The 14,896-nt window shown below is 37.1% G+C and overlaps 1 protein-coding gene across 1 annotated transcript in view; it reads right to left on the bottom strand.

Moving 5' to 3' along the window:
- The window catches only part of MMP16 (matrix metallopeptidase 16), a 186,991-nt gene that overhangs the window by 12,072 nt on the left and 160,023 nt on the right, over window positions 1–14,896 (bottom strand). The window contains exons 8-9 of the mRNA XM_009674683.2: window positions 11,652–11,790; window positions 2,111–2,261 (exon numbers count right to left, since the gene is read on the bottom strand). Coding sequence (XP_009672978.2) covers window positions 2,111–2,261; window positions 11,652–11,790 — 290 coding nt within the window. The remainder of the gene's footprint in view (window positions 1–2,110; window positions 2,262–11,651; window positions 11,791–14,896) is intronic.

Genomic DNA, 14,896 nt, shown 5'->3' with positions numbered 1-14,896 from the left:
TGGATCATTTCAAATGTTAATAATAAGGTACATGGGTTGCTTTAGACATACGATTATTAGAACATCATTTATTACTTGGACCTTAAAATCTTTTTGTGATCATTCATTTTATAGCTAATATTTGAAATCTTGTATTGCTTTGCTCTAACTACTTCTTATTTATACCGCCGTTCTGGGATATTTCACTATGTCTAGATTCTGCCCTGGAAGAATTTTTTTTTTCTTTTACTACAGATTTCTGTCAATACAAAATGAGTGTATATATCCTTCAGTTATATAAGGAGAAACATACTTTCCTATTTTGACTCTGGCATAACTTTTTGATTCCCTTTCTTTGCAACCTCCTGCCACCCAGAAGCTACATTTATGTTATACTTTCTTCAGGAAAAAAATGAACCTTCCTGGTAGACTTATACAAACTTATAAAACAAGCAGGAAAATTTAACTCTAACTCTACATAAACAGCAAACTGTGATGTAAACAATATTCATGGAGAAGCTTAGTGGTATATGGGTTTATTCCCACCGGTGGTCAATATCCTGTAACAGCTCAATTATCTCTGCAAGGTTCATGTTCTTCGATCTTCTTACATACTGTATTCCATTTATGTCCCTCTGAGTTTCATTATCTTTTTAGCTCTAAGTAGCAACTTCTCTACCAATAGATGTTTTCTCTGATAGCTCTTGTTTTCTGTTATTGCCACTGTTATTCTAAACAAGCTTTGACTATAAGGAATTGTCTGCGCATGGAAATATAGAAGGACGCTGCTGAATCAAACCTAAGGGAAGTATAGGTCACATAATATTCATACTGTACATACTTTCCCAGGAACATGAAGGTGAAAAGTTGTTATCGGAGAATGAACTCATCAAAAAAAATCTTCTCAACCAACGGAAGCAAATTATGCAACTGACAACAGTGGAGACTGATTGCTTTAAATAATACCTAGCTTTCAAACGCCACAAATTTTTTACTGAGTTATTTACTTTCCTCACCAAGAGCGTTGGAGAAATTTTTTAAAAAGCTACAACAGTAAAACTGGTTGTGGCAATCTGTAATGCACTCTTACAGTACTGCTAAAAAATAATCAACAGTTGTGTGCTAAATATAGTCTATGATGTGTAGTGAATTCATTATTAAGAGATCCAAGAATACTTTTAGTGTCTCAGACTAAGTACCTCACAGTAAAAACAGTAGTAATCATACTTCTATTAATACTAACAGAAAGATTACAATAATAAAGAGTGATTTGTCTCTGAGCACTCAGAATTTGCACAATGATTCATCAATCAACAAATAGAACAACATTCTGAATACCTGTAAAAATCCATCCTTCAGAAAACTTGCAGGGCTTCACAAACCAACGAATCCTCTTGACATTTCCATAAAGCAGATAAATACTCTTTCCCTCATTTTTACAGATGGGGAAATGAAGACACAGAGACACTAAGTGACTACTGTAAGGCTTTTTCAGGGTTGGAACAGAACTCAGATTACATTTTTCTTCTGTGCTTTAGTAATCCTAAAGATGAGTTTCCCTTCTGAAGGGAATTAAAGGCTTTACTTAAAAATAATTCCTCGGGATCGCATCGTAAACTGCTCAAATAGTTTTCTGGCTTCCTGTTTTAGATACCATTTCCCTTTCCTACCTCATTCTACACCACAGCAGAAAAGCCATTTCTACTGACCTTAAAAAGCTCTGGATCATGCCATGCCTGCTTATGCGCCAGGGTTTAGAAATGAGGGTAAAAAGAAAAAGTCAAGACTCTTCATAAGATTGAAGAGCAGGAATCTACTCAAATAAAGTGAAAGATAATTACATTACTTTGAATACTTAAGTTTAAAAACTGCGACTTGCCTGTTGACTCCTGAATTATAACTTTTCCACTAAAAGGGGATATGTCATTTCAGTATATTTGCACAAATATAGTACAGGTTGTAAGAAATGTGAAAACAGGAATATGGCTGTCTATGCAGGAGGAAACAATTACATTCACAGAAAACAACGAGCTGTTTAAATGAACTGATCTCCTCTTTTCCAAAATAGAGGAAAAGATTAACATGCTTTTCTTGATATACACCAAATTGCTTCCAGCATTCCTATACCAACCTATCTCCTTTGAAGAAGTAGGTTTTCCCAACGTCCTCCCACCAAATTGCTGAATCAATACCATGGGAAGGAATTCCGCTTCCAAGTGTTATCAAATCATGAGGATACCCTGGCTGGAGAGTAGTGTCCTTGAAGACCCAGAATTTGTTACCTGTACAAAAGCATATATACACATACACGTGTGTGTTAGTCTCCAGAACTCTCAGTATTAAAATTAACATAGCTTAAAGATATAAAAAAGAGTCTGATTCTGCTAAACACATTAAAATGAAAAATGTCCTATTAATGCAGAGAATGCAAAATAAAGTGAAATATCTCTCACATACAACTTGCATTTATAAAGCACCTTTCTTTCAATATGACCACAGAGTATTTTCTTACCACCCATATAGGGATCAAACCCACAGTGAAGAATAAAGTCATCTCGGGGGCGGGGTCCGTGGATTACATTACCATCCACAGCCATTTACAGCAATGCAATAGATTTACTTTTCATGGAGGAAGAGAAGTGAATTGAATACAATGGGGTAACATAAACAAATAAAAAAGTGGAAATTCCTGTCCTCATAAAGACTATATACTTTCTGTACTCTCATTCTCCTGAAGAAGTTAAATTACTTACACAAGATGTACAAGTTCATTCTGAAAACACTGTAGAACTTGAATTTTTTTTTCACCTCACTTTTTTCCTTGAATGAGGCCTAAACACAGCAAATGGAGGTTTTAAAGACCACCAGGTGAAATCCTTATGCTACTATTTGCACCTATTTGACTTAGCACATGCTAATAATACAGGGTAACTATGTGACCTTAGCTAGTGTGCAAATGTCCGTGCAAACCTCCTATTACCTAAACTGTCTTAAATACCAATAGCAGCTCAGTGCATCCTGCACAGCAGTGCCCAGTGGCTGAATCCCTACTTTTGCAATTACGTTCAGCCTAGCTGAGTATATTGTCTGTATAGGGGTACGTATGCCTACACGCATAGCCGCAATTGCACCAGTGTTTTTGCAGGATAGCCTTCCCTGTACCTGCTTTTCGTAAGGATGTTTCCTGTGCGCTCTTTCATGACAGGATGTGACGGGTTTATCTCACCAGCCCACAACTCCAGTTTCCTCTGTTTAGTTTGCTCTAGCTTCCTAGCCAGCCTCTTCTTCCTCACTGAATACTTCCATGGATAATGTCATCCGGCTCCTCATCTCTTATTATACTTTTCATCAAATATTTTCCCCTAGTCATTCTGTTTTCCTTCAGATTCCTGTCGTGTTCTCTCCCAGGGTCTTTTCAATATTTTGTATATGTTGTCCTATATTCCTGCAGCTATCGTCTCCTTCATTTTATGTTTTTGTTTCCTTCTAATTCTTCTTCAAGATACACTTCTACCAGATTCTCTTCAGGAAAGACTTCTCTTAAACATAGCTTTAACTGGAAAAAGGCAACAGAGATCCTCATATACCTCCTAGAATCAGAGAAAGGGGAGCATAATTTGTACCTTAGCGCTCCTCTGAAGAACTTAGTTTGAGGTTGCCTTGTCTGCATTATGTCATCTAGGCCACAGCAATGTTCTTTCTAACCTAAGACTACAGGCTCCAATGTATAGGAACCATGTGTTTATTTTCTCTTCAAGACACTGTCTTCACCTATGTTTCCAAAGAGCATCGCTACTGTTAGTAGTAATAACACTGCAGGGGAAGATAGTCTTTGACATCATGTAATCCCTTCCGAGTTACATCACAGGAAGGGCTAGAGAAGGTCAGTGAACAAATAGATCTATACAAGGCCTATTGGATCTTGCACTTTGGTCCTTGCAGTGATATTTATGAAATGATAGTTAAAATAGTAGTGGAAAATTTTGAAACTATATTTGCTCAAACGTGTTTACACAGAGATCCTAATAGTGTACGATGGCCGTTCACGTTGGTCACTGTATTTAACTGTAAGGCTAGGCAGGCTGTTACATGCACACACTTAGGAGGCTAAGGCACTGTCTTGTATAAATATTTTATAAGGAAATGCAATTTCATCCAAAGGCCTAGGATCAGGTGTATACCACAGTCACCAGGAAGGAAAATCCAGAGAGCTGTTTCGCTGTTGATTTTATATTTTAGCTCTCTGGAGGTATTAAACATTTTTTAAAGGAAGTTTTTCTTTTTTTTTTTTTTTTAATCTCCCTGTTTGTACTATAGCAATTTAAAACATACTTTTGTTTTATCACAATTTTTAATTAGGAGAGGGGAATATAGTTTCAATCCCTCCCATGCTGGCTTTCCAGAGTAAGTCTTTTATCAGTTGCTTTACAGCAGTTTATCACCGACTTTCAAGCCCAGCCACTACAATTTGCTTGACAGATCCATCTTCTCCCTGCTGGCCAGGTGAAGGGAGAAAGGGTTCAAAGAACATGTATGTAGAGAGTTATTTGAAGTACTCAAAATAAAGGGACATGGATCTATGAAAAGCAGTCACAAAAAGTTAAAACCTGTGCTGACCTTGGATCAAGGCCTGCGCTAACCTGACTTTTACCTTTACTGTGTAATTCCCTGCAAAATTCACTTATAAGGGCTGATCATTGCAGGGGTCTTCATTTTCAGTCTTTCCTTGTTCCTCCTCTCACATGGCTTATCCTTCTGCCGATTCGCATGACCAGAGACAGAATGCTTCAGATGGTAATGGCAGTTTCAAATGCAACAATAAGGGAAGGAATCATGTGTTTTGGACCTTGCTAGTTGGTACTTATGGTGTGAACAACAGATGGCATCCAGTGAACGACACTGAGCCAGCTCATTTCTGTTTCAGAAGATCATTCAAAATGACAGCTGTTGCACAGCATCGAGAGGCATATGCTGTGATGTATGTAAAACCGTTACCTTTTTACGTGCCTCGCAAGGAATACAAGCAAAGGCAATTGTTAGGAATTGACCATTATCAGCCATATCCAACGAGTCAAATTCTGCTATTAACAAGATCAGGTCATACCAAAATAAACAGGAGATGAGCACACAACATTGTAAGTGACAGCATCACTGAGCCATGTATTTGCTGCATATGCAGAGACACTGCATGTGTAGTAGGGGCACACAGGAAAAGAAAGTGTAGATGTGGGAACCCGAGACTGAAGTGAGAAGCTAAATCCTTCTTAACACAATTTCTTACTATAAAGCAAATTCTTTTTCAGGTAAACAGAGAAAGGTAAATTTAACTGCATTTTATTGAGACAGTCTTACATTGAGAGCTCTAACATATGTGGGCCAGACTTCTTTGATTCTAAGTAGAGGAAACTGTATGAAACATTTGCATTGGAAGATGTGTTTAGTCTGCTACAACTATGTTGATTTTTAATGGAAAGGACTGTATATAAGAAATCCAAATGTTCCATCTGGCTGCCAGTTTTTACTTTGGGGGCTTTTGTTTGTTTGTTTGTTTCCAGTTTAGTTTCTGTCCCTCAGCTGGAGGGAAGTGAGCGGCTGTTGATTAGAGAACGATTTCAGAAAAGTCTCAGCAAGAATGAGAAGCTTTCAGACTCAGAACCAAATACTGGGAGGAGCTGAGGCTGAAAATCAGTTTTAAATTTATGTATCTTAAAATGTCTCAAAAAGAATGCTTAAGTCAGTAGGCTTTCATTTAGCTCATAACCCACTTCCACTAGTAAGTTATTAGTCAATCAACACACTTCATTAATTGTGATTATAATGAAAATAAGGAAAGAATATATGACAGCACTAGAATAATAATACCTTGATCCTTCTTATGGATACCTAATGATTGCTCAGAGTCCTAACCTATGTCCTTCGCAGCAATAAGCACTGTGTTTATTTGAAAGAGTTCTTTTTAAGGTCTGTTTAGTAGACTTGTTGTTCTCACAGAGTTTAATAAAGCTCCATGTTTCATGAAGTCACATCAACCTTTAGAGTGTTTCCTCTCTCTGCATTTATTCCCCAGTGTAAGCTCTAATATAACAACAAGCAGAATGGTAAGGTCACAAGCTGAGAATGAAGTAAGTGATAGAGAAGTCAAAATGTCTTACTTTTTGCAATAATGCTTTGTTAAATATCATCACTGTAGGGAAACAATTGAGAAGGGTGAACTGTGACTGCAATTTTTTGAAGACTCTCAGTATCTACCACTGACATTCTAAAAATTTGCTAAAAATAAAGGTTATCTGTATTGCATATATATGCTTCTCTTAAAATATCGAACATTTAATTCCAGACAGTGTTCAGACTATTTAATCACCTACTGACTATTATAAACAATTATGCAGTCTTTATCAACTGTAGTTCCTCCTTCGTATATTCAAAATGCTGAATAGTTGTGCTCCTAGGTTGTCAGTAACCAAGTTTTTTGTTCATATCACATAATCATATGTGTGTCTGCAGGACTTGTGCTGCATGGACTTGTGCATAGCAAATAGTATAGTAAGAGCACTACAGTTTTATAGCAATGAGGTAAGTTTTCAAAACTTATAGGCACCACATTCATTTGAAATTAGTTAGATTTCTAATATCTCATTTTGGAAGTTTTTTTCTCCAGTTGCTCTCACTCTTATCTTTGGACTTTCAAGCTAGGATCAAGTCTCTTCATACTAGTGGTCCTAAATTACTATGCATGGCTTCCTTGGCTTCCTTTTTTTCCTCATTCTCCCTCTCCTACATCTTATCTCTACCACTTCTCTTCTCCATAATCTGACACCACAGTAAATCTATTTTTTAAAATAAAACTGTCAGGCAGTGGGATAAGTGTAGTTGAAAGTTATGATGGTGGCACTGGTAGTATGAGTTTTACAGCAGCTCTTCTATTGCTGCATTTGGTTTGCCATAACACTCAACAGCACAGATGGCTTGACAATTTCATTTTTAGCACCATGTAAATTCCCACAGGTACACAAAATAAATTTTACTATTCACATTTCCTCATTAAAAAAAAAATCTGTTTGTCATTCTTGTGCCATCTTCTTATTATCATTTAGCATGGACACCAGTAGTGAATAATAACAAGAATGTAAACATCTGCTTTTTACAGGCAGCCACCCACCAGATTGTTATGTACTTCATGAGCATTATGAGGCAAAGGGAGGCAGGTGTCTCAAGCCACCCAAAATGTGTAAGTATCACTTTATTGCCTTCCACTACAAGCATGCTACTGAATTTTTACAATTTTTGTTTTTCCTTGTATAAGTAAATATTACTGCAAAAAAAAAGGAATATAGAACTAGTTAAAATGGTAAAACAAAACAAAAAAATCAAACCGAAGAACTTTCAAAAATGAAGAAACTTGACACAACAGTCTTGAATTTGATAGAACTTGACTGAGCAAAGGCAACCAACACATGAGGTATGATCTCAGAGGCTCCTCAGGTATTCACAGGGAGTAATTCTGAACAGGTATAAATGTACTGACAGAAAGGTTTTACTAGTATAAGTAAGGAATAACCACATTTCTCACATGTAGCAAAAACATAAGCTATGAAGATTGTTTCAAGGGAATGTAAATAAATACTCCATGCTGAGCTGCCATCATATATCATTTGCATATGGATCATATTTTAAAACATAGCTCTCCTTTACAAAATGTTATTTTAAAATATTTTTACATTTGTGCTATTTTATATTTCTACTACTGGAGAGTAGAACTTTCCTAATACCATGAATCCAACTGTACATATGGAAGGAAGAAAAAACTAGCAATAATAATGATAATACATCAGTAAAGATCTAAACTTGTTTTCTCATTTAAATAAACTATTTCAAACCTTAGATTTACTATCTCAAAAGGCAAGGACTGAAACAAATCAAATATAACATAGATTACTGGGAAGAAATAAGATCTGTGCATTTCTAAAGAGATAAATAGAATATTTCTGTCCAGCATGGTTCAGAAGATCTAACCTGACTGCACCTTAAAAATGTCACTGGCCTGAGACTGAACACTGCTTGCTCTAAATCTGTGACAGTGCAGGGTTGTAAGGAAAAGTAAAGTGAGGTGACAATTATTCACCAGCAATCACAGATGAGTAAGTTGGCTTACTCCTCTCCTCCTACCTCAGAGACTGGAGATAGCACGCCACAAGTAAGAAAGCAGGAGCAAAAGACAAGTCAGTCACAAGAGCTGTACAGGCCCTGTTTCATATCAGTAACAAAGACTCCAAAGTGAGTAAAAGAGAGGAACAGAGATGAAAAGTGTGCCTTGAAGCTCCCTTTAAGCATCTGCTTCAGAAACAGTGGCTCTCCTAGAGGGAGAATCACTATGCATTGACCTATTTCTCCAGCACACAGCACAGATTCAACACTCTGTACATTACAGGAGGTTGGATGTTACTGATACCTCGAGACATACTCAGAGGCTTTATTTTAAAATCTACAAGTAAATACTGTCTCCATTCAATTGCTACACTTGTAAATGTAGGTGTTCTGAGATGAAAAGCTGACCAGGCTTAAAAAGAAGTGGTCTGGAGAGTGTTCTCTGAGAGTAAAATTTAATGACACTACCCTAGCCCAAGCTCAGTGATGGCACTTGTTCCATCTTTTCTGCTTTTTCTCTGAATAATGGAGATAAATGTTGGCTTAGATCTGTGCTTTGCAAACACATCTATATGCTAAGCTTCAGCTTTAAAGCTTCTGCTTGGACTGATCTTTGTTCTTTGGTTTTCATTGTCCTGCACCTAGGGAGGAATAACTCCATGCACCAGTACAAGCTGGAGGCTGACCTGCTGGAGAGCGACTTGGCAGAGAAGGACCTGGGGGTCCTGGTGACCATGACAAGTTGACCATGAGCCAACACCCTCATGGCCAAGAAGGCCGATGGTGTCCTCAGCTGCATTAGGAAGAGCTTTGCCAGCAGGTCGAGGGAGGTGATCCTGCCCCTCTGCCCAGTCCTGATGAGTCCACATCCGGAGTGCTGTGTCCAGTGCTAAGCTCCCCAGTACAAGAAAGATATGCAGCTACTGGAGAGAGTCCAGTGTAGGTCTACTAGGATGACTAAGGAACCGGAGCATCTCTTCTATGAGGAGAGGCTGAGGGAGCTGGGCCTGTTCAGCCTGGAGAAGAGAAGACTAAGAAAGGATCTGATCAATGTGTATAAGTATCTGAAGGGGGAGCGTCAAGAGGATGAGGCCAGTCTCTTCTCCGTGGTGCCCAGCAACAGGACAAGAGGCAACGGGCACAAACTGAACCACAGGCAGTTCCATCTGAACCTGAGAAAAAACTTCTTTCCTGTGTGGGTGCCAGAGCACTGCAACAGGTTGCCTAGAGAGGCTGTGGAGTCTCCTTCCCTGGAGATACTCAGTAGCTGTCTGGACACAATCCTGGGCAATGTGCTGTAGGTGACGCTGCTGGAGCAGGGGGGTTGGACTAGATAATCTCCGGAGGGCCCTTCCACCCTCAACCGTTCTGTGACTCTGTGTGAAGCCACACTACCTAAGTAGCATGCTCCAATTGCTCATTATTTCAGCTTGTCTATTGCTAACACCTTTTGGAGGGAGACATAGAAAGACCCTTTTCTAAGGAAGAAATTGTTTGAGGGACTGGGAGAAGGGGAGACAATGCTTTATCTGCAGTCTGTTTATACAGGCTTCTGCAACCACGTTTCACAAGACAGTTTGAGATACTTGGGTAATATACTTGGGAATATTCAAGTATATGCATAGAAAAGACTTAGCTGAACCTATTAATTCTACGTCAGTGGGAAAACATGAATGGCACCGACGGACAAATGCCATCAGGTAGATATTGAAAAACACAAAGAGGAAGTAGCAGAGAAGCAAAAACTGAGAAAAATAGCACAAGGAAATAAAAGTAATTTTGACTTTGGTAAACAGATGAACAATATAGATATCACTGGAAAAATAAAGCAATGAAAAGAAAGCAGGTAGAAAAATATTTGCAACAAAAGATCCAGATATCATATGATGCTACCTGGAAGACACAAGATCATCTGATCTGAAATCAGAGAGCATAACTTAGGTTGAGGAGAAGGGAAAAGAACATACAGTTTTCTGACTTCCAAGAACATGATCCTGCCCCTTATGCTTGCTTTAGTTAATCCTGGTTACTTAATTTCCCAGGTAGCAAATATAAAAGTTTCACTCTGCTCACCCTGTTGTTTTCCTCTTTATGATCTACAAACTATTGAACGAACCTGTTCCTGTAAAGACTAACAGGAGTCAGCCAACAGTAGATGAAGAGTTAAATAATGATGAGACAGATTTCCTGGGATCACTGAGAAGGAAAAGAAAGTAGGTGTAAGGATCGAGCTTGATCGTTTTGGTCTGAAGCTCTTTGTCTGAAGTGGATCCCAGAATTAGAGAGGCATGTGCAGCACGTTCCCTTTGCCCTCTGCTGCAAAGATGAGCAAAAGAGTATCTACAGAATGATCTCTCTGTTTTTGCATGACCCAAGGACCCAAAGATCAAGTAGAGGGGTCAGGATTTGGAGGTAATTTGATCATGATTCCAGATCCTGTCAAATTCCAAAAATTTATGACATTAAGCTTGTCTTACGGCAGCAGAAATAAAAGCATATGTTATTCTGATGTCATGTACTGTATGGAATGCAATTTTCCTTAAGATTCATACAAAAGCTACCATTTCTCTGCTAGTGGAACATAACGTTCATCTTCATTGTACTGCTATGTAATGCTTCTGCATGTTATTAAATATTTACCATTTGGCATTCCCAAGGTGATAACATTTCCAGAGTGAATGCAATATGACTTCTATCTCCCTTTCAATGATTCTACTTGTAAAAATGAATTCATTTTTGATATAACAACTGTAAAAACATTTTTTCTACCTTTTTGTAATGAGTTAACAGGTGAGTCATTTACAACAGAAATACATAGCTGAATAGTTTTACAAATATCTATTCAATTTCTTCTTTATCCCCCAAATTACTAACTTACAAAACATATTTTACAGGGTTTTCACTCCAAGGAAGAGATTTCATTGCTCAATGAGTATTTATTTAACATATAGGATACTTTTCTTGTTAAATCTAAATTAAATTCATTTTAAGAACTTTAATTTTAAAGAACAGCTGATATTCCTAACATGACAACTTCCAGATAAAATAATTACAATGCAGTACTGGTTAGACATATGCTGCACCGATGTCATTTAAATATATACAAATATCACGTGCAACAAGGGATAAGAGCAAAGAGAACCATAAGAAAATATATTTATCCATTCTCAATTCCTAATCCAATTCACCGATGATCTACCTATAAAATTTTCTGAAAATGATTCCACAGCAGATTACTGCATTGTGATATCTCTTACTTATACTTCTAAATTTTTATAAAATAGATCAGAGTAATCGTTCGATACTCTGAAGTATAATTATAAATTAAAACTGTACTTGCCATGATGAGAAAACATATACTAGTACTTACCTAGCAATCTGCAACAGGATTTACAAATCTTTAGTAAAAATAAATATGTTCCAAGAAAAAGAAATTTGTAAATATGTATCTACTTGGTGGGATATCATTACAATTGAAAATATTACCCAAAGTCTTACTTTTAGTAAAAAGACTTTGTCTTTCTTACCTTTAAAGAAAACAAAATTCCCCTCACTGTTTTCATAAACTGCATCAATGCTCGGAGGCAGTCCCCTCCAGAAGTAGGTAATCTGCATGGGGTATCCATCCATTACCCTGTTGTTTCTCACGCGCCAAAACCATTGATCCTGGAAACCAAACATATGAGTCTCTTACTACACTTTGAGACATTAATGTATGTTCAGCTGCTGCCTTCAAAATACTTAACAGCCTATCGTAGCATTTTCAGAATATGACCTTTACCTATTTGCATAACCATATTAGTGTTTGTATTCACCTCACCTCCCCACATTACAAATGTGTCAGAACTAGTTGTACCCTAAGGTCAGAATATGTTATCCATCTGAACCGTGCAGCGTAGATAACTTTCTGTAGGACATGTACCATGTTGTACGTGATGACGTAACCTTGTCACCATTACAATAAGGGGCCCAACTTAAGATCTGAAGATTGACTGCAAGTGTTTTTAGGCTGAAACCTATATATATGTGTGAGCCCTGTATGACAGGACTACAGATAAGCTTGTGAGGATCAGCTAATTCTGCAAGTCATTTTTCTGCAGTGACTGCTAACAGTGAGAGAAGGGCTGGTAGCTATAGTTGTAACATCATGACATCAGTCCCATAAGAACTACACCTTAATGGCCATTTTATTGTAGATTTGCAGTCTTTACCAGTGATTTAAACAGAAAGGTTAACATCACAGCTGGTTATAGCTTTAAATCCAGTGTCCCGGTTAATCTCAAAGCCTTACTTTCTCTTATATTGTTGCCATTTAAAATGGCTTCTCCCTAAGGGATATTCTATGGCTTTATGCGAGAACAACACGAGGTGCATTGTTGAGGAACGAGGAATGTTCAAGTTGAGAAATGAGTATGTAACATGTAACACATTAGGTGGCTGTAGGTAAAGATGCCTTTGTGGTACCTCTTCAACTCTTACAACTACAACGGGTCCAGCTCATCCTTGTCAATATTTAGAGATGAAGGAATGGTTTAATCAAGTATTTTCACTTTTTACAAACATGTTAACATTTTTACACCATTAATATTATATACAGCAAAACAAAACCCCTTAAAAGATAAAGACAGTGCTATCCTGTCAGTTCTCTGTTACAGGACTTTTACATGGCAGTTCAGTCTTCTTTCTTTATAGGTCAACGTGCCAAGCAAAAGAGACCTGTGCTCTTGTGGATCTGGCACAGCTTAGAGAATAGATTAATATTTTTACCAGCAGCAGGCTTATGATGAACTGTATTCATCATCTTTCCAAACCTGAGATCACAACTCTCTTTAACTGTTCGTCTTTTCAATGACACTATTACTTATAAATCTCCACAAAAAGTATTAGCCATACAAATACAAAATAGCTCAATATATACACACAAATACATCTTAATTATGTGCATAAGTAAGTCTACAACTGAAAGAGCTGTTAGCCATCCCAGGTTTCTGAGGAGGACTTTAGTTAAAAAAAAAAAAAAAAAAAAAAAAAAAAAGAGGCTCAAATAGCTTACATAACCTGAAAAATATCATATTGAAAAAGTTATAACTGTCTAGAAATTCTATTCTATTCTGTTATAACCTCTAACGCTTTTGTTTAGTGGCATGTTTAGCTACGCACCTGCTAGTGCAATTTACAGTTCGCTATCTTTGTCTGATTAGACTATTTTCAGCTTTCAGTGCTTTATACTGTAAGATGTATTACAACAGTTAAGGAAGGGCAGCAAAGTAATTTTTAGGATTAATTGACTAAACTCTAGATTGAGAACAGGAAAAAGGAGGGGAATACAACTTAGATTAGGAAGATCTAACTGAAGTGTATGTTCTGAAAGCTGGAATAGATTACGTCAACTTCTTTTTTTTAATTTTTTTTTAGCATGAAGATTATACGAGAGAGCTTTGAAAAAGGAAAAATTTTGGGAAAATTTCCTGAAAATAGATATTGGGAAGGACTTTTTCATTGAAATAGTAATAAAGTCGTAAAACGGATTTTTAGGTCAGATTTGTGAGGTGTCATCAATCTAGGAATGACTTAGGTGTTGTCCTGGGAGAAATGATGTAACGGTAAGTCTCAACAGGCCAAACAGTTTTTTGCCCTCCCCACATTTCTGTAAAACCTTAAAAATACAGACAGTATCTCAGAAATCAGTTATTAAAGTTAAAAAGAAAAAAAGGACAAACAAGTAACAAGTTGTAGTGATTTAAAACTGCACTCTTTCTTGATATCTTTTACTATCTTTAACACAATGGAATTTTCCAACTTTGTCTTTCTTCACTCTAAGAGCAGGATACACCATATTATTTAGCTGAATTTGGCGACATCTTAGAAAAAACAGTTTAGTTGCAAGAAGGACCATATGCAACTCTCATAAAACGCCCACCAGCTCCAAAGGAAAATGGTCAAGATGTAGGTAAAAAGTAAGCAAAATACTTAAAGCTGAAGGAGTGCTGACTACTTAGCAGAATACAAATGGATGTAAGTACACACTTAATCACTTTGCTGAATAGAAGTGCTGCATGAAAGGCTCAGGCTTTCAGGAGTTTACCAGCATAACCCTCATACACAGGAAAGTCTCAATGCCACTGCTTTAGGCAAAGCTTGTAACATTACAAGCTAGCTAATAAATCTCAAGTTTCAGCTACTACACTAACGGAGATCTTGTAAATCACATTAATATGTTACAAGAAAAAGATTTCTGTAGCTCCAATGACAGGAACAGTCTTCTTTTGATCAGACTCAAACTACATTGCAAAACTGTCAATCACCTCTGTTGACTTCTATTTTTAAAATAGTCAGCGAAGATCCTCTGTTTGAGATTGAGTGAGTTTCAGCCTTAACGATTTGTGGAACTTATCGGCACTGACTGACTTTGATAAAAAGACCAATAAGATGATAATCTATAGATTTGTTTTGAGTTATATTTCATATAATGTATTTCACATTCAATACTAGGATTTTGTAGGATAATAGTGAGAATAGCCTAATTTATTTTTTGTTCAAATTCCTCAGCAAGTCAAAAAAGCCCTGTGCCAATTAAGGATAGATATTTATGCACAATGAAATAATGCTGAATTAATTTTTTGCCAGCTACCTTCGCTTACCTTTTGTTGAAAGCTCATTTATGCCTAGCATTGGCATTAGCAAATGCATATATGTGTGTAAACTCCATGGGGCTGCGCTGCATAAGTCCAACCTTCCATAAGTGTATTATTGTGATTATTTTAATTATGTA

The sequence above is a fragment of the Struthio camelus genome, chromosome 2, assembly GCF_040807025.1.
Source record: "Struthio camelus isolate bStrCam1 chromosome 2, bStrCam1.hap1, whole genome shotgun sequence".
Taxonomy (NCBI): Eukaryota; Metazoa; Chordata; class Aves; order Struthioniformes; family Struthionidae; genus Struthio; species Struthio camelus.
Note: the sequence above shows the minus strand (reverse complement) of the source record. Positions and strands in the feature narration are given on the sequence as shown.